The sequence below is a fragment of the Pristiophorus japonicus genome, chromosome 21 (assembly GCF_044704955.1).
Source record: "Pristiophorus japonicus isolate sPriJap1 chromosome 21, sPriJap1.hap1, whole genome shotgun sequence".
Taxonomy (NCBI): Eukaryota; Metazoa; Chordata; class Chondrichthyes; family Pristiophoridae; genus Pristiophorus; species Pristiophorus japonicus.
Genome location: NC_091997.1, coordinates 42,664,744 through 42,687,844, shown reverse-complemented (window position 1 = coordinate 42,687,844; position 23,101 = coordinate 42,664,744). Strand labels below are relative to the sequence as shown.

Here is a 23,101-nt window from a genome sequence, read left to right as displayed (position 1 = left end):
AAGGGCTGAATGGCCTGCTCCTGCACCTATTTTCTATGTTTCTATGTTTCTATGTTTGAGAGAAGAGCAGGGGAGTTCCCCCTGGTATCCTGGCCAACATTTAATCCTCAACCAACATCACTACAACAGAGCGTCTGGTCATTATCTCATTGCTGTTTGTGGGAGCTTGCTGTGTGCAAAATGGCTGCTGCATTTCCTACATTACAACAGTGACTACACTTCAAAAGTATTCAATTGGTTGTAAAGCGCTTTGGAACGTCCTGAGGTTGTGAAAGGCACTATAGAAATGCAGGTCTTTCTTTTTCTCAGTGCTTCATATACTGAATTACATTCGGGTGCAGTGACGTGATATATATACATAAAGCTGCTTTGAAACTGGCACTTTTTTAGTTCAGATTCTGGGAGACTGGCTCTCTAGCCAGCTCCCTGTATAATGCAGGTTTCCTATTCTGGCAGCTGAATCACATGCCCATAACCAAGTGGATTTGTGATTCTGGCAGGGTAAAGGAGCTGGATTTAGCTGTATACATGGGGAGTACGTGCAGGAATATTGGTTTCCCAGAAGCTAAATGATACAGGTGCCAGTATAAAAGCAGCTCATGGTACCATGGGAAAGAGTTGGTGTAGTGAGTTAGAGCTTGCGTCACCTCTGGGACTTCGCTTTGAATGCAGCTTTGATAAATGGGGTGAAAGTTTTCCACTTCAGCCAGCTCCATGGCTCTTACTTTGTGAGCAGTCACAAACCAGGTAACTAAAGGCAACGGGCCCATACTCCCAAAATTCCTCTGCCATTCGGCAAGAAAATGGCATCTCGCTCATAAAATGTTACGGATTGGCCAGTGCAGGAAAGATCGGCATGGGTAGCTGGCTGTGTAGGTTCTGTTGTTGGTGGAAATTACAACATCGGAGCTTTGCTCTGCCTCTCTCCTATGTTATAGTTCATCTAAAAGTGCCAAGTGTCAAAGTCTAGTGAGGTCCCTCACCTGGATGAGCATAAAAATACACCCAAAATATCAGCTGAGATAGCAAGAAATTAAGAGAATTAAGGGAATTCAAAGTCATAGGTGAAAAAGGAAGTCAACAAGTTTCCATTGCAAGCAAGAAACATCGAATTTAATCTGTAGAGTTTGGAAGGAAATATACTTCTGACAAGTACACTAAAAATAGAAGGGTTGCATATCAAGAAACACATAATGTGAGATAGGCAACATTTAGATGCTTAAATAAAGAATATATTGATAAACAGATGGTATATATGTGTGTGTGTGTGTGTGTGTGCATCACCTTGTATTAGTTTTAGCTCAGTGCCTTGAGCATAGGAATATAAATAGTGTTGCAACCAATATGGGAGCCAACACATGTCAATTATTCATCCCTTTAATCATTTATTATTTTGCATTATACCCTGTATAATGAAACAAAAAGACATTTATGCCACTTTTTAAGTCACACAAACAGTTTGGTGTCATATCGAAGTGATTTACATTGGTACCCAGAACCTGTTATCGAAGAGGAGCAATTGGTACAAGGTGGCACAGGACAAAGGATTGCTACGCGTTGCCACTAGTTACCTGTTTGACCCAGGATGCAGTCCATCGGTCCCGATATAAAACATGCACAGACTCGATGGAGAGGAATTAATATAAAAGATGCATGGATTGTGTTGTTCTTTTTAGCAAAAAAAACCCCGATGAAGAGCCAAGGCCTATAGTACAGAAGCCGAGGTAAATCACACAATACATTAGATAAAGCCAGGCTTAGATTTAAAAACCTGTAAGATTATAGGAGGAATTGAAGATTCAGGGAAATAAAGAACTGCACAGTTTTGAAGCTGTGGGAGAGAAATGGTGGTGAGCATTGATTATAAGAATGAGGCAGAGAGGGTGAGTGAGGTCGCAGAAAGGAAACGAGAGTTTAAGTAAAGGCCCAACAACCACTGTAGAACTTTGAAACATCTCTGCGGGATCTTATCTATGAGAGGTGGTGCTGACGTGGATTAACTTTCAGCTGTAAGTCAGAAGGTTGTAGGTTTCAAGCCTCATAACTGACTTGAGCACATAATGTAGGTTGCTGCATATGGACATTCATTCATTTGCTGTTTGTGGGCCTTGCTGTGCAGGAATTGGCTGCCTTGTTTGTCGATATACCCAGAGGCTATAGGTCAAAAGCAACCCTTTGGCTCTCAAGCACTTTATGATGCTGTGATAAGGCAATATATAAATGTACAGTCTTTCTTTTCAAAGTGACACTAGGATTAATTGAAAGATAATGGTTCGACTCGGGCTGATAGAATACAGGTACAACATCCCGAATCAGGCTGTCCGTAAATCAGAATTGTCCAAAAACCGGACATTTTTGAGGCGGCTAAGATGGCGACATCGGATGGCGAGGGTCGAGGAAACGGTAAAAACCGATAAAAGACGCAGTGCCGGGGGGCCGCGAGAATCGGCAGGCAGCAAGAAGTGGATGATCGGCGAGGAGTGCCAACAGCAAGGTCCGAAATCCGGCAAAAGTCCGAAAACTGGCATGGTCTCGGTCCCGATGTTGCTGGATTTCAGAGGTTGTACCTGTACTATAAAGTTTAAGAACAAAGTCAATTCACAGGAACGGGAGTAGGTCATTCAGCCCCGAGAGCCTGTTCCGCCATTCAATTAGTAAAAACAAAATGGGTCTATCCAGCCGCCAGTTTTAAACATTGGATGAGTCTCCTTTGGCCCATCATTGGCAGCTGTGCCTTAAGCAGTCTAGACCTCAAGGTCTGGGATTTCTTTCCCAAACCTCTCCGTCTCTCAACCTCTCTCTCCTTCAAGACTCTGCTTAAAACCTTCCTTTTTGACCAAGTATTTGGTCACCTGACCTAATTTCTCTTTCTCTGACTCTGTGACAATCTTACATCTTATAGTGCTCCTCTGTGAAGCACCTTGGGACGTTTTATTATGTTATAGGTGCTACATAAATGCAAGTTGTTGTTGTTGTTAATTGTACATGTACACTGGTACATTCGCACAGGTCTCCGATTTCGCCCCACAGTTTATATTAGAAGGATTGGATCATATTTCACAATTCATTTCAATGAAAGCAGGTGTGTGATATAAATGAGCCATCAAGTTACACTTTTAGCACTAGTTAACTGATAGTCTGTTTGTGCTATCATATAAAATGTGAGCATTTTGAATTTAGGCTAGCAAAAGTACGTGTCAAACTAGTTAATGGCCCAAATGCACAACGATGACTTTGCATAAGTAGGTCGCTGAAATATTATTTTGATTCCAAAACCAGATCCCAATGGCTGCAACACACATGGAACCCTTGGGCTTTTCAGTTAATGAACAAATTCTCTGGCTGGTTCAGTTAAAGTGAGATGTATGCCCTACATGAGGTGAATCGGCAGCAGAAATGAAGAGGTTGCAATGTTGTTACGTGAGGTGGCAGTGTGCAATTGCCCCCGCCCGCAGTGGAAGAAAGTGCAGAGATACAAGGACAGCCAACATTGGGAGATGAATGCACTTGGAAAGGTGAAGCAGATAAGGCCAAGTGGGACAATGAAGTGGAGGACTGAGGAGACAACACTTATCTGAGATTCAGGTAAAGGTTGGAAAGGGAAAGGAAGAGTATTCCTCCAGTAAGTGCCGGGTGTAATGTATTTGCTTCATGGGTTCTTTGCTTAAGAATTCATAGCAGCACATTGCTATTAAGAACTAGCTGGTTTTTTGAGTCTTGTGAACATCACGTGACTGGCTAAGTCACTCACAAGTCAACAGCTCCACAAACCTGTGAACATACTCACAGGCGCATACATTACAGCAGGTGAAGGGATAAATACGTTGTGTAAATAGAATAACATTCCAGCTATCAACTCCAAACATCAACACATGAACACTCGTGCATATGTCTCATTCTAACCATCAGAGGGGACGCAAAAGATCCCATGGCACTATTTGATCAAGAGCAGAGGAGCTCTCCCGTTGTCCTGACTAACATTTATCTCACAATGAACATAACTAAAAAGCAGATTATCGGATCATTTATCTCATTGTTGTTTGTGGGAGCTTGCAATGTGCAAATTGGTTTCCGTAACATTACAACAGTGACCACACTTGAAAACTGGCTGAAGATGAGAAAGACAAGTTCTTCCGATATTTTTTTTAATCAACTTTCCATGGTCCAAAGAGAAAAGCGTTCCTGTGCAGTAAAAAGTATAACAAACAGTAATGGACCCGTATCAGACCAAATTCTGGTCAATTGCCAAATCTCCTGTATGATCAGTTCTTCCCAAGTTCACATACAATATATGTGCTCACTCTCATTTCACATAAGCCCTAAAGGGAAAGATCTTTTTGGTTTCAGAGCTGTGTCAGCTGTGGCTCAGTGGGTACTGAGAGCAGGGGAGTTATCCCCAGTGTCCTGGCCAATATTTATCCCGCAATCACCAGAACAAAAACAGATTATCTGGTCATTATCACATTGCTGTTTGTGGAAGCTTGCTGTGTGCAAATTGGCTGCCGCATTTCCCACATTACAACAGTGACTACACTTCAAAAATACTTTATTGGCTGTAAAACACTTGGAGACGTCCAGTGGTCGTGAAAGGCGCTATATAAATCCAAGTCTTTCTTCTTTCTTTTTATTATTTGTGGTTAATTTGTAAATGGGTTCCTTATGAGACATGATCAAAAATACAAAACTTGAGCAGCACAGCACCAAAACCCACAATCCTGATAATATGTGAAGCTATTGCAGCTTTGCTCTCTGCTAAATTGTCATCAGAACCACTCCAACATATTCTAACCACATACCACACTTACATTCAGCTCTATGTTCTTTATTTCTATATTTACTGCACCGGTGACAGAGTAAGTGACAACAATAAACATGTGAGAGCAGCGCTTAGAACAAGGTCAGACTGACACTTGCCGCCCTGCCTCCCTTTGCTTTGTTGCCCGCGACAGACTTACTGGTTCGTGTGTCTCTGCTCCACTCACAGCCTTCCTGGGCTCAGATCGTGACAGAGATTGCGATAGAATGTCTTTCCCTCTCCTCCTGTAGCTTTCCGGGACTGCAGCCAGTATGTTACCTCCCCGACTGTAATCAGCTCATTGAACTTTTTTTGACACTGGTCTGCAGTCCTAGGGCTGGGAGTGACAATGCCGCCTCCCTCCGTATGACACATGAGACACGCTTCTGAAACTTCCTCCCATGGGCACCCATCCGTCTCTCTTTCTCTCTTATTGGCTATATTTTGTCCAGGAGACTGAAGTTTGGTCTCAGTAAAATAATGTGCTCTTCTTCCCTGCTCTCTTCTTTGGGTGCCTCCGCCAAGTCCTCCACATCACTTGAGCCTTCGGTGGCATTTACCTTACAGTTACAATGAGTCCAGTTGCAGCAATCTTCAGCCATTTCTAAAAGGTCTGCCATACAAATTTCCACCCCTCCATCGACACTGTATCCCTGAGTTACATGGAAATCGTGCTACTGAAACCTCAGTAGGTATTGAAATGAGCTGACACAGCATTCTCTGCATATGCAAATCACATCTCCGGGGCACAACAACAGCCCAATGGATTATCGGGAGCATAGTTTTTCCTAATTACCGTGAGGAGTTGCCAGGCCTCTGCACAGTAAGTCACCACTCACTATGTGGGGAAAACTTGTGTTCTGTTACTCTGTGGTGTTGTGGGTTCAAGCAGTCCCGAGTGGCCCTCGAGCAAGTCGCTGCTTGAGATTTTGGCTTTTGAACAAAAAGCGAGTGAGGAACAACTGCAAATGATTCCAACAGCTTACAGTTCCGCAGTGTGTACAGTGTGACTATGAGCAAGTGCACTGTACAGTATGATGGGCACTGAGTGGAAGGGATTGCTGCGATAGTGCAGGGCGAGGTTCTAGAAGGATTTGATGGCAAGAACAAACATCTTTAAGTCGTTGTTTTGTGGCCTGGGGACCCAGTGGAGCTTGGTGAGCTCATGCTTTGGTTTTGCCAATATTTAGTTGGAGGAATTTATGGCTTTCCTAAGTCTTAACATGGGACAGGCAATTGTGGAGAACAGCAAAGGCCTTTGGGTCAGTGGAGAAGGATGGGAAATAGGACGGTGTATCGTTGGGTATCATCATCATCATCATCATAGGCAGTCCCTCGGAATCGAGGAAGACTTACTTCCACTCGTAACATGAGTCCTTAGGTGGCTGAACAGTCCAATATGGGAACCACAGACTCTGTCACAGGTGGGACAGATAGTCATTGAGGGAAGAGGTGGGTGGGACTGGTTTGCCACGTGCTCTTTCTGCTGCCTGCGCTTGATTTCTGCATGCTCTCGGCGATGAGACCCGAGGTGCTCAGCGCCCCCCAGATGCACTTCCTCCACTTAGGGCAGTCTTTGGCCAGGGACTCCCAGGTGTCAGTGGGGATGTTGCACTTTATCAGGGAGGCTTTGAGGAGCTTGCTTTGGGTATAGATGGACGTTGACCCCATGCTTCCGCATGGTACTGAAGGCAAACATCGAAACAAGGAAGAGAAGAGGGCAAGAGATGGAAATTTGGGATAACCAGAGGTGACTAATCAGCCATGGGAATGGAAGCCAATGCAGGCAATGCAGTATCCAAGATTCACAGGTGAGATTGGCACCATCAGAGAGCAGTGCCACAGATGATGGACTGTGGAAGAGAAGCATTGGCAGTGGATGGGGAGGTTGATGGTGTTGATGGTGATGGTGAGGTGAGGAGTGACGGTGACATGGGATGCTAATTGTAACTTTGATCAGAAGTGTCTCAGTGCTGCGGGAAAGGCAGAAGTCCAATTGGAGGGTGTCGAGCAGGGACTGATCGGAGCATAGCTGAGAGGCAATCATTCAGTAAGACAGGCGCAGCAGCAACCTATGCTTAAAAAGCACAGAGTGAAATATTCCAAAGTGTTTCATGAAGCAGCAGATGGGACAAAGAGCACTGTTACAGCACCGATAGCGCCGACCTGTGAGGGAACACCGGAGGAGGAGCAGCCCAGTACCGCAGGGCGACAAAGGAGAACAGGGCGACTACATTCCACGTCACAGGAAGGCAGGGAAGTGATTGGTTGGTTAGTTTTTCTCTCTCTTTCTTTGCTTTAAATTAAGGGCCTTAGATTAGGGGCCGGGATTAAAAATTAAAATCTAAATCTAATTAATTAAATACATTAGAGATGGCAGGACAGGCAATGTGTCACTGCTGCAACATGTGGGAGCTGGTGGACCCCATTGAGGTCCACGGCGACCACATCTGCAGCAAGTGTCTGCAGCTCAAGGAACTTCGGCTCCGTGTTGATGAGCTGGAATCCGAGCTGCAGACACTGCGACACATCAGGGAGGGGGAGAGCTACCTGGACGCTGTGTTCCAGGAGCTAGTCACACCAGTTAGAGTAATGAATTCAAATTCGACCCATGGTCAGGGACAGGAGGGTGTGATTACGAGCGAGGAAGGTATGGGGACTCAGGATGTAGTGATGGAGGAGCCTCGGCCCTTGCTCTTGTCCAACAGGGTTCGAGGCTCTTATTCCCTGTGTGGCTGAGAGCAGGGACTGCAGGGAGGATAAGCAACTGACCACAGCACCATGGTACATGGGGCCATTCAAGTGGGGAGAGTAAAAAGAAACATTGTAGTGGTAGGGGACAGTATCATTAAGGGGATAGATACGGTTCTCTGCAGCCGACAGCGTGAGTCCCGAAGGCTGTGTTGCCTGCCCAGTGCCAGGGTTAAGGACATCTCCTCAGGGCTGGAGAGGAACTTGGTGTGGGAGGGGGAAGATCTAATTGTTGTGGTCCATGTGGGTACCAACGACATAGGCAGGACAAAGAAAGAGGTTTTGCTGAGAGAGTATGAGCAGCTAGGGGCAAAATTGAAAAGCAGAACCACAAAGGTAATAATCTCTGGATTACTGCCCGAGCCACGAACAGATTTGCAAAGGGTAAATAAGATCAGGGAGTTAAACACGTGGCTCAAAGACTGTTGTGGGAGAAATGGGTTTTGGTTGGTGGGACACTGGCACCAGTACTGGGGTAAGAGCGAACTGTTCCGTTGGGACAGGCTCCAATTGGACCATGCTGGGACTAGGGTCCTTGCGAATTGAATAACTAGGGCTGTAGACAGGGCTTTAAACTAATTAGTGGGGGGAGGATTCAGGTGAGCAAAAATTTAACAAGTCAAAGAATAAGGAGAAGCAATAGAGCAGGGTAGCACTGGGGGAAATGAAGACCAGAGTGTGCCAGGAAGGGACAGAATGTATAAACATAAAGGCGAATCAGAAAGTTGGGTCAAAAAAGGAAAAAATGATAAAAAAAATCAAATTTAAAAGCTCTTTATCTGAATGCACGTAGCATTCGTAACAAAATAGATGTATTGACGGCACAAATAGATACAAATGAGTGTGATCTGATAGTCATTACAGAGATGTGGTTGCAAGATGACCAGGACTGGGAACTAAATATTCAGTGATATTTGACAATTCGGAAGGACAGACAGAAAGGAAAAGGAGGTGGGGTAGCTCTGTTAATAAAGCACAAGATCAGTGCATTAGTGAGAAATTATATTAGCTCAGAGGATGAAGATGTTGAATCAGTTTAGGTGGAGATAAGGAATAATAAGGGGAAAAAGTCACTGGTGGATGTAGTTTATAGGCCGCGTAACAGTAGCTACATTGTTGGACGGAGCAGGCTATCTTAGATCTGGTACTGTGTAATGAGATAGGATTAATAAATGATCTTGTAGTAAAGGATCCTCTAACAATGAGTGACCATAACATGGTTTAATTTCAAAATCAGTTGTAGGGTGAGAAAGTTGGTTCTCAAACCAGTGTCCTAAGCTTAAATAAAGGAGACTATAAAGGTATGAGGGCAGAGTTGGCTAAAGTGGACTGGGAAAATAGATTAAAGAATGGGACGGTTGATGAGCAGTGGCAGACATTTAAGGAGATATTTCATAACTCGCAACAAAAATATATCCCAATGAGAAGGAAAGACTGTAAGAGAAGGGATAACCATCCATGGCTAACTAAGGAAATAAGGGATGGTATCAATTTGAAAACAAGGGCATACAATGTGGCCAAGACTAGTGGGAGGCCAGAGGATTGGGAAACTTTTAAAAGCCAGCAAAGAACGACTAACAAAAATGATCAAGAGAGGGAAGATAGATTATGAAAGTAAACTAGCAAAAAATATAAAAACAGATAGTAAGAGTTTCTACAGGTATGTAAAAATGAAAAGAGTGGCTAAAGTAAATGTTGGTCACCTAGAGGATGAGACTGGGGAATTAATAATGGAGAACAGGGAAATGGCAGAGACATTGAACAAATATTTTGTATTAGTCTTCACCATAGAAGACACTAAAAACGTCCCAATAGTGGATAATCATGGAGTTAGAGGGAGGGAGGAACTTAATACAATCACTATCACAAATGAAGTAGTACTCGGTAAAATAATGGGACTAAAAGCAGACAATGCCCCTGGACCTGATGGCTTACATCCTAGGGTCTTAAATGAAGTGGCTGCAAAGATAGTGGATGCATTGGTTGTAATCTACCAAAATTCCCTGGATTCTGGGCAGTCCCAGTGAATTGGAAACTCCCTTATTTAAAAACCCTTATTTAAAAAAGGAGGCAGACAAAAGCCAGTAAACTATAGACCAGTTAGCCTAACATCTGTCGTTGGGAAAATGCTAGAGTTCATTATTAAGGAAGCAGTAGTAGGACATTTGGAAAAGCATGATTCAATCAAGCAGAATCAGCATGGTTTTATGAAAGGGAAATCATTTGACAAATTTTCTGGAGTTCTTTTAGGATGTAACGAGCAGAGTGGATAAGGAGGAACCAGTGGATGTAGTGTATTTGGATTTCCAGAAGGCATTCACTAAGGTTACTGCGCAAGATAAAAGTTCATGGGGTTAAGGGTCAAATATTAGCATGGATAGATGATTGGCTAACTAACAGAAAACAGAGTCGGGATAAATGGGTCATTTTCCGGTTGGCAAACAGAGACCAGTGGGGTGTCGCAGGGATCGGTGCTGGGTCCTCAACTATTTACAATCTATATTAAATTACTTGGATGAAGGGACCGAGTGTAATGTAGCCAAGTTTGCTGATGACACAAAAAATCTGCAAAGGGATATAGACAGGCTAAGTGAGTGGGCAAAAATTTGGCAGATGGAGAATAATGTGAGAAAATGTAAGGTTATCCACTTTAGCAGAAAAACTAAAAAAGCAAATTATAATTTAAATGGAGAAAAATTGCAAATTGCTGCAATACAGTGGGACCTGGGGGTCCTTGTGCATGAAACACAAAAAGTTTGTATGCAGGTACAGCAAGTAATCTGGAAGGCAAATGGAATGTTGGCCTTTATTGCAAGGGGGATAGAGTATAAAAGCAGAGAAGTCCTGCTACAACTGTATAGGGTATTGGTGAGGCCACACCTGGAGTACTGCGTACAGTTTTGGTCTCCATATTTAAGGAAGGATATACTTGCATTGGAGGCTGTTCAGAGAAGGTTCACTTGGTTGATTCCAGAGATGAGGTGGTTGACTTATGAAGATAGGTTGAGTAGGTTGGGCTGATACATATTGGAGTTCAGAAGAATGAGAGGTGATCTTATTGAAACATGTAAGATAATGAGGGGGCTCGACAAGGTGGATGCAGAGAGGATATTTCCACTCTTAGGGGGAACGAAAACTAGGGGACATAGTCTCAAAATAAGGGACCGCCCATTTAAAACTGAGATGAGGAGGAATTTCTTCTCTCAGAGGGTTGTAAATCTATGAAATTCTCTGCCCCAGAGAGCTGTGGAGGTTGGGTCATTGAACATATTTAAGGCGGATATAGACAGATTTTTGAGTGATAAGGGAGTAAAGGGTTATGGGGAGCGGGCAGGGAAGTGGAGCTGAGTCCATGATCAGATCAGGCATTATTGAATGGCAGAGCAGGCTCGAGGGGCCAAATGGCCTACTCGTGCTCCTAATTCTCATGTTCTTATGTATCTGGGTATTAAAGGAGGTTTTGGAGGTCAAGGGGTAGTGGGCTTTAGGGAAATAATTCCAGAGTGTGGGGCCTAGATGGCTGAAGGTACATCCACCAATGGTGGGCCAAAGAAAGAGTTGATGCCCATGAAGCTAGAGTCAGAGAAACAGAGAGTTTGGGGGTGGGGGGGTGGGGGGCGATGGCGGGCGACTGGAGAAGACTCACTTTCAGACAAATTTTAATCATAGGAGCCTGTATATATTTTTTTAGAAAACCAACAATCAGCTCGAGCAAATGATCGGACATTACTCACAAATGCAGTAGCAGCATCATGGAAGTGACTAGCTCACAACTCTTTGTAAGAAGTTTGCAAAAACTTAAATAGGCAACAAGTACATGATTCTAAACATAATAATAGCCTACTGTCACTGATCAAGCCTTCTAATATATAATTTTTCCTTTTCCATTCCAGCAGGCCAAAGGTTAATTCAAGCCATGTGGAACCCAACTCCCAAACGAGACCCCTAACCCACCCATCCTGGCTGAGCTGAATCCCCTTCCAGGCAAGGAGCTTGGCAGTCAGTTGGTTCTGTGCTGTAAACCTCTGCGGTATGGTTTGAATATCTCCCAAACGTACAGAACTGTGAAAGACTTTGCCGCCCCCCACAACATATACTGTGTACTGTGTACTGTGTAATGTGCACTGAGGAATGCGTACGGCGTAATGCGTGCGGCGTAATGGGTGCGGCGTAATGGGTGCGGCGTAATGGGTGCGGCGTAATGGGTGCGGCGTAATGGGTGCGGCGTAATGGGTGCGGCGTAATGGGTACGGCGTAATGGGTACGGCGTAATGGGTACGGCGTAATGGGTACTCCGCATTGTGTAACGTGTACTGCATAATGTTTACTGTGTAATGTTTACTGTGTAATGTTTACTGTGTACTGCATAATGTATACTGTGTAATGTGTACTGTATACTGCGTAATATGTACTGCGTAATGTGTACTGTCTACTGTATATTGCGTAATGTGTACTTTGTAATGTGTACTGTGAACTGCGTAATGTGTAATGTGTAATGTGTAATGCGTACTGCGTAATGTGTACTGCGTAATGTGTACTGTACAATGTGTAATGCGTACTGTGTAATGCGTACTGTGTAATGTACCCTGACCTGAGAAAGCATGGTAATTTGGTACAGCTTGAAGAAATAAACTTGAAGAAAGCAAATCTGCCATGTTAATGTGTAAATGTATCCCAAAATACTGGGCTTTCAGAGAAGTTTTTGAAATATCCAGTTTCACGATAATAATTTTTCTCTTGCTTTGCATACTTTGCACAGCCAGCTTCCTGTCCGTGTTATAGTCAGAGCAATGTTTTGGGCAGGAGACTAATGGTGCATCTAGCTCCATTGGTTTCCTGCCTGTGATTCGAAAACTAACAGCCCTGTAACTCCTTTCCCTAACTGTTCACGCAGTCCTTTTTGTCGGGGTCACTGTTGGTACTTTCCAACCTATTCGAATGTATCCTGATTCTGTTGAGCTTTTAATGGCATCAGTCAGGAGTTTTGCATTCTCCTTAGCCAACTCCACCAGCACCCATGGGTGGAGCTTTCCAGAGCCTTGGGCATATTTTAAATTTAGTTTCCTAATCCACCCCACTATGCCTTCCTTTTGGATCTTAGGATTTCCAGTGAGCTCTCTCCCTTCTGCTCCTCTTTCAACTCAGACACAATCTCCTCCCTTCAGTGATAAACACAGATTCAAAATAATGATTTAGTGATTCTGCTATTTCCCTGTTATCCCCTCTCCATTATCCCTGGCAATCAGCCCAACATACCTCTGCACTCTTTGCTTGCAAACTATATTTTCTGCTGTGTTCCTCCCTTGTTCACTCTTTCATTTCATATCAGTTGTTTGACCAGCCTCTGTTTGATTTTACAGCTTCTCTTATCTTGCTCCTTCCCTACAGAGCTCTCTACAGCCCTTCCTTTCTCCCTAATGCCTCCATAACCTCATTTAGTTTCCATCTATGAGTTTTATTCTCCAGATGCAGAGAGGATGTTTCCACTCATGGGGAAATCTAGGACTAGAGGGCACAGTTTACGAATAAGGGGTTGCCCATTTAGAACTGAGAATTTCTTCTCTGAGGGCTGTAAATCTGTGGAATTCTCTGTCCCAGAGAGCTGTGGAGGCTGGGTCATTAAATATATTTAAGGTGGAGTTAGACAGATTTTTGAACAATAAGGGAGTGAAGGGTTATAGGCAGCGGGCAGGGAAGTGGAGCTGAGCCCAAGATCAGATCAGCCATGATCTTATTGAATGGCGGAGCAGACTCGAGGGCCCAAATGGCCGACTCCTGCTATTGCTTATGTTCTTATGTTTGATCCTCCATTTGTTTGTAGGATAACTTTCCTCTGCAATGTGAAAAACATCTCTTTAATCAATTCCCATTTCCCTTTAAATGGTCCTTCCCATTTTATTCCTTTCACACAGCAGTTCATCCCTTCAAGGTCCGCTCCCCGAAACCAATGATCTTTATTTATTGAAGTTGGTGCAGCTTGCGTCCATTGATCTGCATTGTTCGACCAGTGCTCATTATGCTACACAAGTCTCTAGGTCAAGAAGTCAAGGAAGATTCAGCCGGAAGAAATGTTGGCTGGATCACAAGAACATTACAGGAATTTAAGGTAGAACAAAGAGCAGAGTCACGGCCTAGTGACCAGCACAACCGAGTTTTCACATGTGCAGATCAAAATCCCTTCCTTAGTTCCCGTGAGAATGGAAGAAACCAAGCGAGGGAGTGGGGAGACTCTACTGAGGTTCAGTCCTAATGTTATTTAGTTGCACATAGATGCGGCTAATTAATGACAAATCTGACTGAGCATCAATCGCCAAAAGAACTAACAATAAATGATTTTCAGTACGAGTTGGGAGACCATCCCTGTTCTAAATGTGCAGAGTGAAACTCATTCTAGTAAGAACTTCTTATAAATCGTTTCGGTTTGTATACCATCCCTGCAACAATCGTATCATTGTTATTTCCAAAATAATCGAGAATAGTTACCTTCTGCACAAATGCACAGGAAGCCATGGGAGAAATGGGGAAGTAGCTGTCCACAAAGCTGATAGTAAGCAACACTGTTGGTTGCAAGCTTTTGAAAAGCAGGCAAATGCACAAGGGCAGCCTATTGCCAGTCGTGGCCTGTTGATGCTGGAGTCTCCCTTACCTGTGAGTAGGCTATCGAGGTCAAATAGCAGTCCATATTCTTACAACCTTGATACGCTATGGAAATAACATCAGCCATATTAACACTAAGTAGGATCTCAGGCAGTAAACACCTCACATCGTGGAGCCCAGCGTAACACTATAAAAGGAGGTTAACTATCACATCTGACCGAGGCGTCATTTCCTGGCTCGATTTCTCAGCAGGACATATACAGCAAAGTGGAACCTCTCTGCTGTCAAGAAGCAAAAAAAACACACACACACATCATTTGAAGCTTCCTGAGCCCATCACTTTAATGTGCGGTCAGGGACAAAAAACGGAACAGCACAATTTGTGACTAATTGGTACGGCCTCCGGTTCCTGGATCCAACGTGCATCATTGCACAGCGGCCACACAACGCATCTTTACACACAGGAGATGCAGTTATAAAGAGCGCATCAGAATGTTCAAGAACTTGCAAGTTCTGAAAGCGTTCTCATAATTTATGAATAATTAACCTTGGGGTCACATCCGCTCGCAGTTAGAGACACTAGATAACACTTTCGCACTTCTCCACCATGTAGTTTACTGACTGAAGCACCTTCAAACTTGCCAGCGGGTGCAGAGTTGAAGAATCATTGGCTTACTGATCAATTCTTGTTTTTAAATTAGTCCTTCTGTTTTTATTTATGTGTGAAAAGAAGAAACCAGGCTGGTTAGGCTCCAATCTCCAGCCCTTCTGAATGGACTTCCCGAAGACTGTGAACTACCTTACCATCTGTGTCCCCACCACCCACCCCTTGCCAGATCTAGCCTATGCCTCCGTGGCCCCATATCCCACGTTTACAGGCTGGCACAGTTTCTATGGCTTCAGCTTGTGGTGCAATCGGTCTCTCCCACAGCAAGTATGTAAGCACAGCGCTCATCAGATATATAGCTCAGTCTGATCAGATACCGCGTGGATCCAGACTTGTAGGGAATCACTGATTGGATCCAGCTCCCTCCCAAGTCCCCAGTGGCTACAGGCAGCCTGGGGTTAATAGGCAAACACGGAAGCCTGGCCACATAAACACTGCTGAAAACCACATACTGCTCCGACCCCACCCACACACACACACTCGTGCACTGTCAGCTCTCTCTACCCAGCCAAAGCCTCTGGTTATAGAGCAATCCCCACGCTATTTGCATACATTACTGTTTAAGTGCAGCATATTATGGAGGCGATCGTTAATAGCTGCCCAGCCCCTGTTCCTTGGGTTGGCAACCTGCCAGCATTGTCTCGGAGTTTCTAGGAATTAAAAATTAATCTCCAGGACGCTGCTGAGAGCAACTTGGGAGAAAAATCATAGGGATATTAACAAAAAAAAATTCATTTTATTTTATTAGTTATAAAAAATATTGGAGATGGCTGTTTAACTGACAGTCAAGAATCATCCAATCGGATAACCAAGAAACTGTTCACTTCCCGACTGGCTGGAGAAGACGCTGCGCTGCGAGGATGGACGTGTTGGGCGACCAATGGCGGGGATGTGGGGGTGGGGCGGTTGGATGAGTCCTCCAGGAATGTGTCCAACCAAAGCTGGCAGCCCGACCTGTTCCTCACCTGAAAAACCAGACGGGCCTTGGATACCGCCCTGGCACCCAAGGCCCGTCTGCTTCCACTTTCAGGCAGGACGGTAAATGGGCGCCCGGCAACCCCACCCGAAATGCACAGGGAGGCTGTTTGAATAGACAAACCGGGCGGTAGTGGAACCGCGATTAAAATTTCTATGTACAAATGGGCGGAGTGTGCGCTGTGCATGCTGGGCCCAGTTGTAGCAGGCATTGAGCGGCCCAATCAGTGCTCTGGGCCGCTCAATGCCTGATACAACTGGGCCCAGTCGGGCCGCTCTGAAACGGCCTATGGAATTTTTGGCGGTGGGGGAGGGGGGAGGTAGTTATGGGGGATTTTCGTGGAACCTGGAGGAGCAAGAGTATTCTTCCGAGCCCCACAAAACTATAGCCGGACGTTGCTGCAGTTGCCCCCCCGCCCCCTCCGCCAACAGATCCAACCTGCCTGCCGGCTCTGTGCAGAAGGTGGCTGAATCCCGACCTTCCAAAACCAGCATCAGTGGAGCTCCCGTTCGGTTACATTCAAATGAGGGCCAAAGCCTGAAAATGGTTCCGCCTTCCCGATGTTGACTGTGGGTGGGGGAGGTGCCACAGACGCACTGCTCACGTCACACTTTGTTTCGGGCTGAAGGTAAAAATGAGCTCCGGTGTGTATTTACAAGCAGAACGTGCACTGTATCAGAACTTGACAATGCACTAAAAACATTACACAACTCAATAACAACTTGTGTGGAAGGTGTCAGCTGCGGCTCACCTCTGGGACAGAAGATTGTGGGTTCAAGTCCCACCTCGAGATGTGTGTACATAATCCAGTTCAGTCCTGAGGGAGTGCGGCACTGTTGGAGGTGCCGTCTGTCAAATGGGAAGTTAAATCGAGGCCATGTCTGCCTTCTCAGGTGGACGTAAAGGATCCCATGACACTTTGTTGGTGTTCCCTCTGGTGTCTTGGATAATGTTTATCCCTCAATCAATGTCACATGTTGTCTGGTCTTTACCTCACTGCTGTTTGTGGGACATTGCGGTGTGCAAATTGGCTGCATAATTTCCCTATATCAGAACAGCAAGTATACTTAGAAATCAGAATCCAGGTCACTGTTTGGTGCATGGGCAGGAGCATCGGCGGGGCCCTGGTCAAGCAGAGGAATGGGAAGGTCATGGCGGAGGTGCGGCGAGTAATGGAGGCGGATGAGCGTTGAGGGATTGTGGCTGAGATTCGGTGGGTGATCGTGGCATTGGTGCGGCAAATGAAGGTATGGGGCCTAGAAGAGCAGAGGGCCCGGGGCAGCACGGGCCAGCCCACACTGCGATATGTGTGCGCATTAGGTCCGTGCAGCAGAGCAGGTCTCCAGTCGTCCTGGTTAACCCTTGCCACTGGATAAAGGCCTAGCTCTGTCAAGCCCGTGTGGTGGCTGATGTGCAACGGTCACCACACGTTAAAAAAATCCATGCACAGGCATCTTCCATCCCTTCAATTGGAGTTCAGGATTGGAACATCGGGTCCTTCATTGAAACATCTGTGAACTCATGTGGAAGTAAGTCATCCTCGTTCGAGGGACCGACTATGATGATGACACTTAGAAAAGTACTTCATTGGCGGTCAAATGTTTTGCGACATCCTGAGGTCGTGAACAGCGCTATGTAAATATGAATCCTTCCTTTACTCCTTGCTCTCTTTCTCTGTTGATTTGCTTCTCACTGAACTCGCAGCTTCCTTCAAACAAGCCAGGAAACAGGCTCTTTCCTCACCGTGGACATGAGAGAGTGTCCTTATATACCTCTGTCTTCGACGCGACACTCAGAGACAGGGAACGTGATAAGGCATCAGCCGTGTGAGCCCCTGGCTGAGGCGTGATGCCTCCTGTTTGCTGCTCTTCCCGTTGCTTACAGATTAAGTGGAGTGGTGTGCAAATTCACTGTGTCCCGATTTTACGAGTTGCGCACATACAATTCCCTCTCCCAACTCTACATTGCACATTCTGAGATAGGCTGGAGCCGTTGAATGTAGCTCTTTCCCCCAGAGGGATAGTTAGCCCAAATTACTCGTAAACTATTGAGATAGCCTTGGCCCAGGATAGTGTAAAGTGTGGGGATGAAAAATAAATAAATGAGAGATGGTCCCGATATTGGTGACACTACAAATGAGCTATTAAATGCTGTTAATCTATTTCAATCCACTTGTCACTGATGGGTAATTGATTGATGCTGATCTGGGACCATTCCATTTGCACCGCAATCAGCGTGAATCAAGACTGTATAATTCACCGCCGGTTTGGAACGCTACCTGGGTTTTTCAGCTCAGCACGCAAGCGCAGGACATTGGTGCTGCAATGGCAGTGGTGCAATGCTGCAGCACCGTGGGTTTTATGAGCCACAGACAGGCACAGTACCAAAGACATGCCTGGAATATCTACGCAAAAGATTATCCCCAACCAGTGCTTCAAATATATGGAGATTAGCAACTCCCGTGGAAAAATATCCATGTACTTTTCTGTAACTCTGTAACTTCCTCCAGCCCTACAACCCTCCGAGATATCTGCACTCCTCCAATTCTGGCCTCTTCACATCCCCGATTTTCATCGGTCCACCATTGGCAGCCTTCTGCTGCCTCGGCCCCAAGTTCTGGAATTCCCTCCCTAAACTTCTCCCTCTCTCTCCTCCTTTAAGACGTTCCTTAAAACCTACCTCTTTTATCAAGCATTTGGTCACCTGTCCTAATATCTCCTTATGTGGCTCAGTGTCAAATTTTATTTGATAACTTTCCTGCGAAGCACCTTGGGACATTTTACTTCGTTAAAGGCGCTATATGAATGCAAGTTGTTGTAGTAATTTTTTTGTCAGAAATACACGTTGCATAGCTACACGACAGTAACTGTATAACCATGTATGACACAGTGTGTACCTGCAAATAACCAGGTATATATATTGAGAGAATCAGTGGGTGGTCAAGGGTCATGACCAATGTTCCTGCGAAGGTGCAAAGGCGCGTAGTCATGCCGCAATCTGAAAGATGCCGTGTAGGCCGCTCATCGGCTTCACACTGTAAATAATGCACAGTACTTATGTGTGGCTCAGTGGGCCGCACACTCCCCTCGGAGTCAGAAGGTTGTGGGTTCAAGTTCCCATTCCAGGGACTTGAGCACATAAATCTAGGCTGACACTCCAGTGCAGTGCTGAGGGAGTGCTGCACTGTTGGAGGTGCTGTCCTTTGGATGAGACGTTAAACCGAGGCCCCGTCTGCTCCCTCAGGTGGACGTAAAAGATCCCATGGCACTCTTTCGAAGAAGAGCAGGGGAGTTATCCCTGTTGTCCTGGCCAATATTCATCCCTCAATCAACATATGCGCAGAAATTTAAAGGGACCGCACATTAAAAGAAACAGGCCATGTAGAACAAAGCACAGCCTCTCCTCCGCCCCTCCCCCCCATCCTCAATCACTTTGCGGTTCGCCAATTTGGTATGTATGGACTCAAGTAAAACCGACTGCAAATAATTTACTCATTTAACTATTAAGTTCCCAATTGTGATTGCCTTGCAGTTTTGAGTCTGACATCAGGAAAGATATATTGGCCTTGGAGGTGGTACAGCAGAGATTCACCAGAATTATAGCAGGGCTTCAAGGGTTGAAATACGAAGACTGGTTGTATAAACCTGGTTTGTAGTCTCTTGAGCTTAGAAGGCTAATTGATGTCTTTAAAATGATAAAGGGATTTGATAGGGTACTTACAGAGACACTATTTCCTCTGGTGGGGGAATTAAAACTAGGCTATTTTGGAGTGACCACAGTAAGCATTTTTTCCCACACAAAGTGTAGAGGAAATCTAGAACTCTCTTCCCCAAAAAGCTGTGAATGCTCAATTAAAATTTTCAAGACAGCGATCAACAGATTTGTATCAGCTATTGAAAGAGAAAAAAAAGACTTGCATTTATATAGCACCTTTCACGACCTCAGGACGTCCCAATGACGTACTTTTGAAGTGTAGTCATTGTTGTAATAGCACAGGTTGTACCTCCCTTATCCGGCACTCTCGGGACCTGGCCTGTGCCAGATAAGGGATTTTACCGGACAAGGAGTGGTCACGTGGTCTACCACCTTGCGCAACTGGCAGCCCCCAGCCAGCCCCGATACAGACATCACCAACCCCGCAATCCACCACCCCAGCATTCCCCCCTCCCCTCCCCCCCGGCCACGATCTCCAAGACTCATTGAAAGTAATGAAGAGGTATTTTCTTTTTGTTTGGCGAGCGCCAAGGGCAGCGTGGAGGGGAGGGGAGGAGCGGCCAGCCCAGAACGCGGCCCGCCAGCCCAACCCCAGCCAGAGGCAGGTCGAGGGGACTCAGTGCATTAAAAAAAAACTTTTATCAAGCTTTTATTTATAATTTAATTCAAAATATCATTATTAGTAGAATAGGTTGAACCTCTCTTCCCCCGGCCCCGCCCCCCGCCGACCTGAATGCCCACCCTCAAGGCCACTTAGGTAATCAATGCCTTCAGAACTGGACCAGAGGAAGGAGTCCCCGTTTTCAGGAGACCAGAGAATATTGGGGAGCACAAAAAATATTTATGCGGCCTCCGGACGAGGGGTGGTGCCGGATAAGGGAGTTCTGGTTAAGAGAGATTCAACCAGTATCAAGGGATATAGAACAAAGCCGGGTAAATGGGGCTGAAGTACAGAGCAGCCGTAATCAAATTAAATGGCAGGACAGGCTGGAGGGGCTGAATGATCTATGCGCGTTCCAATCTCCATTCCACAGTAGGTCTCCTGTCGAGAATCAGGCCCATCTGTTGCCGGTTTTTAGTGCCAATCGAAACTGGACTGGAGAGCAAAATTTGGAGTGTCTGCTTTCCACTTGCCAGCATAAACACATTCGGGTTAGGGTTCTGAGGAAAGGCTACACTTAAAGCATTAATATTCTACAGTCATATGTTATTTTTTTTACATTATAAAGGTCAGGGGTCATGTGCAAGCACGCGTTTGCTCAGCAAGGTGCGGAAAAAAAAGAACGTTGTATTCAGGAGAGCTGCCAATGTCTCAGTCAGTAAATGCACTGCAGAGCATCAGCCTGAGCCAAACAAACCAACAAAGTCACAAGTTCGATCCCCATTCTACGCTTAGTGAGCTGGGGAGTGATAAGGCTGTCCCCATTGACCTCAGTAACCCTGGCTTAACCATAGGGAGGGGGAAGAAAATAAAGTTCAGCGATTCTGTGATTCCTGCAAAGTGCTGGAAAGCACAGTATGTGGATGGCCCCTCGAGCCTGCTCCGCCATTTAATACGATCAGGGCTGATCCGATCATGGACTCAGGTTCACTTCCCTGCCCGCTCCCCATAACCCCTTATTCCCTTATCAGTTAAGAAACTGTCTATCTCTGTCTTAAATTTATTCAATGTCCCAGCTTCCACAGCTCTCTGAGTTCTGGAATAGGGGCAGCTGTGATGCACTCTGTAGGCGAATAGCCTGCCAACTTTCGCTATCCAGCATGGGTGCTTGGGAAAGACACTGCAAGGTATCTGTGGAGCCATCTGCTGGGCCTTCCAGAGATCAGGGGAGAAAACTGCAGCGGGGAGAAAGTTTTACAGACGAAAAACCTGTGCATCGATAAGGCAGATGATTCATCTGGGCCCCAAAAACAAGAAAATGTACTCCGTTCAAGTTCTTCGGGTTTGGGGCTATTGAATTCAGGCCCCGTTACCATGGCAACCGTCTCTATTTATGGTCAGGAATTTCTGTTGTACAACAGAAACCCTCAAAACAGTTCACCTTTAAATGAAAACAAATCCATTCAGTTTGTGACACAATTAACAGCTGCTGGAGTGGAACCAAACGCTCTATCCTGGATTTCAACACAGTTCTTTGAAAAAGCCTGTATTTGAAACCTTGTGTACTTTCTGAAGACAACAAAGCGATTATGACAAAAGGGCCATTAATCCTTCTGTTACCTCTGTGCTTGCGTTAACACAAGAACCGCACTTTATTAAAATACTTCCCCCATCGCTTCCTACATTACAACAGTGACTATACTTCAAAAGTACTTCATTCGCTGTGAAACGCTTTGGGACGTCCTGAGGTCATGAAAGGCGCTATAGAAATGCAAGTTATTTCTATATTTCTTTCTGATTTTCAGAACAGATTTAAAATTACTTCTTAGTTATTGGAAGAGTGTACAAGTCAACACTTTCTACAGCATTATACCCTTGGTGCTTCTCTGCTCTACTGTGTGGTGAATAGTGACCTTGTGTGGGTCCGATATTTATATTGCTATGACCCAATCACTTTGAATGATCAACTTTTGAAAATGTGGGCCTATAATTCTGTTGTAGGTTCAGGATACAGAGAGACTATTTCCGCTGGTGGAGGAATCCAGGTCAAGAGGGCATAATCTTAAAATTAGAGCAGGACATATAGGAGTGGAAATCAGGAAGCATTTTGTCACACGGGGTAGTGGAAATCAGGAACTCACTCTTTCAAAGGCTGTGAATGCTGGGACAATTTAAATTTCCAACAGCGAGGTCAATGAGACTTTTGTTGGGTAAGCGTATCAAGGGATCAAAGTTCAGGTGCAGATCAGCCATGATCAAAGTGAATGGTGGAACAGGTTCGAGGGGCTGAATGGCCGATTCCTGTTCCTATGTCGATACTGGGAGCCAGACATGGGATGTCAGCTCTCCTGCACACTAAACTACAGAAGCCTCTTCAATATCTGCAATAAGTGGGGCTTGGAGAATGGCGGGTCAGCTAATTTAAGGAACCACTAGGCTTTCCATATCATAACTCCCATATAATCCAGGAATACGATGTTGGAGGCGGGACTGGAAATTTATATGGCAGGCCTTTCAAAATGGCTGATGACTGCGCCAACTGGCTGGAGGAGTTGAACTAATTGTGGCTGTCAGTGCAAAGTGGAAACCGCTTTGCTTCAATGCTAAAGTTGCACAGTAACCAAGTTACACGTATATAATGTCTGTAGCACAGTGAGGCACCTAAAGGAAGCTCACAGAGAGTGAGTAGGGGCTGGGGGGGGGGGGGGGGTGTGCGGGGGTAACGAGCACCAAACAGCAGTAAGATAGGAATGACACAGTAGTCCAGATTTTCGCTCCTTCAATAGTGACAGTGCAGCCAGATACAAATATTGTAGGAGAAATATGTTTGATGAGGGAAGCAGTGAGTATCTCTATGAAAATGCTAGCCAGCATTGATTATGACACTGTAGGGCTGAATTGACACCATCACGCTGCTGTATGCTACTATTTGAATATGCAGTGAACATCCTTTCAATGATGATTTGAATTTCTTTATTCTTACCTACTCTTCTACCTTTT

General features: G+C 45.2%; 1 protein-coding gene across 3 annotated transcripts in view; it reads right to left on the bottom strand.

Moving 5' to 3' along the window:
- Nucleotides 1–23,101, bottom strand: part of LOC139233970 (rho GTPase-activating protein 27-like) — a 164,188-nt gene that overhangs the window by 95,049 nt on the left and 46,038 nt on the right. The window contains exon 1 of one of the 3 annotated variants that reach the window (XM_070864694.1): nucleotides 14,193–14,297. The exons of the other annotated variants lie outside the window; for them this stretch is intronic. Coding sequence (XP_070720795.1) covers nucleotides 14,193–14,270 — 78 coding nt within the window. The 5' untranslated portion in view covers nucleotides 14,271–14,297. Of the gene's footprint in view, nucleotides 1–14,192; nucleotides 14,298–23,101 lie in introns of those variants that run through there. 3 annotated transcript variants of the gene reach the window in all.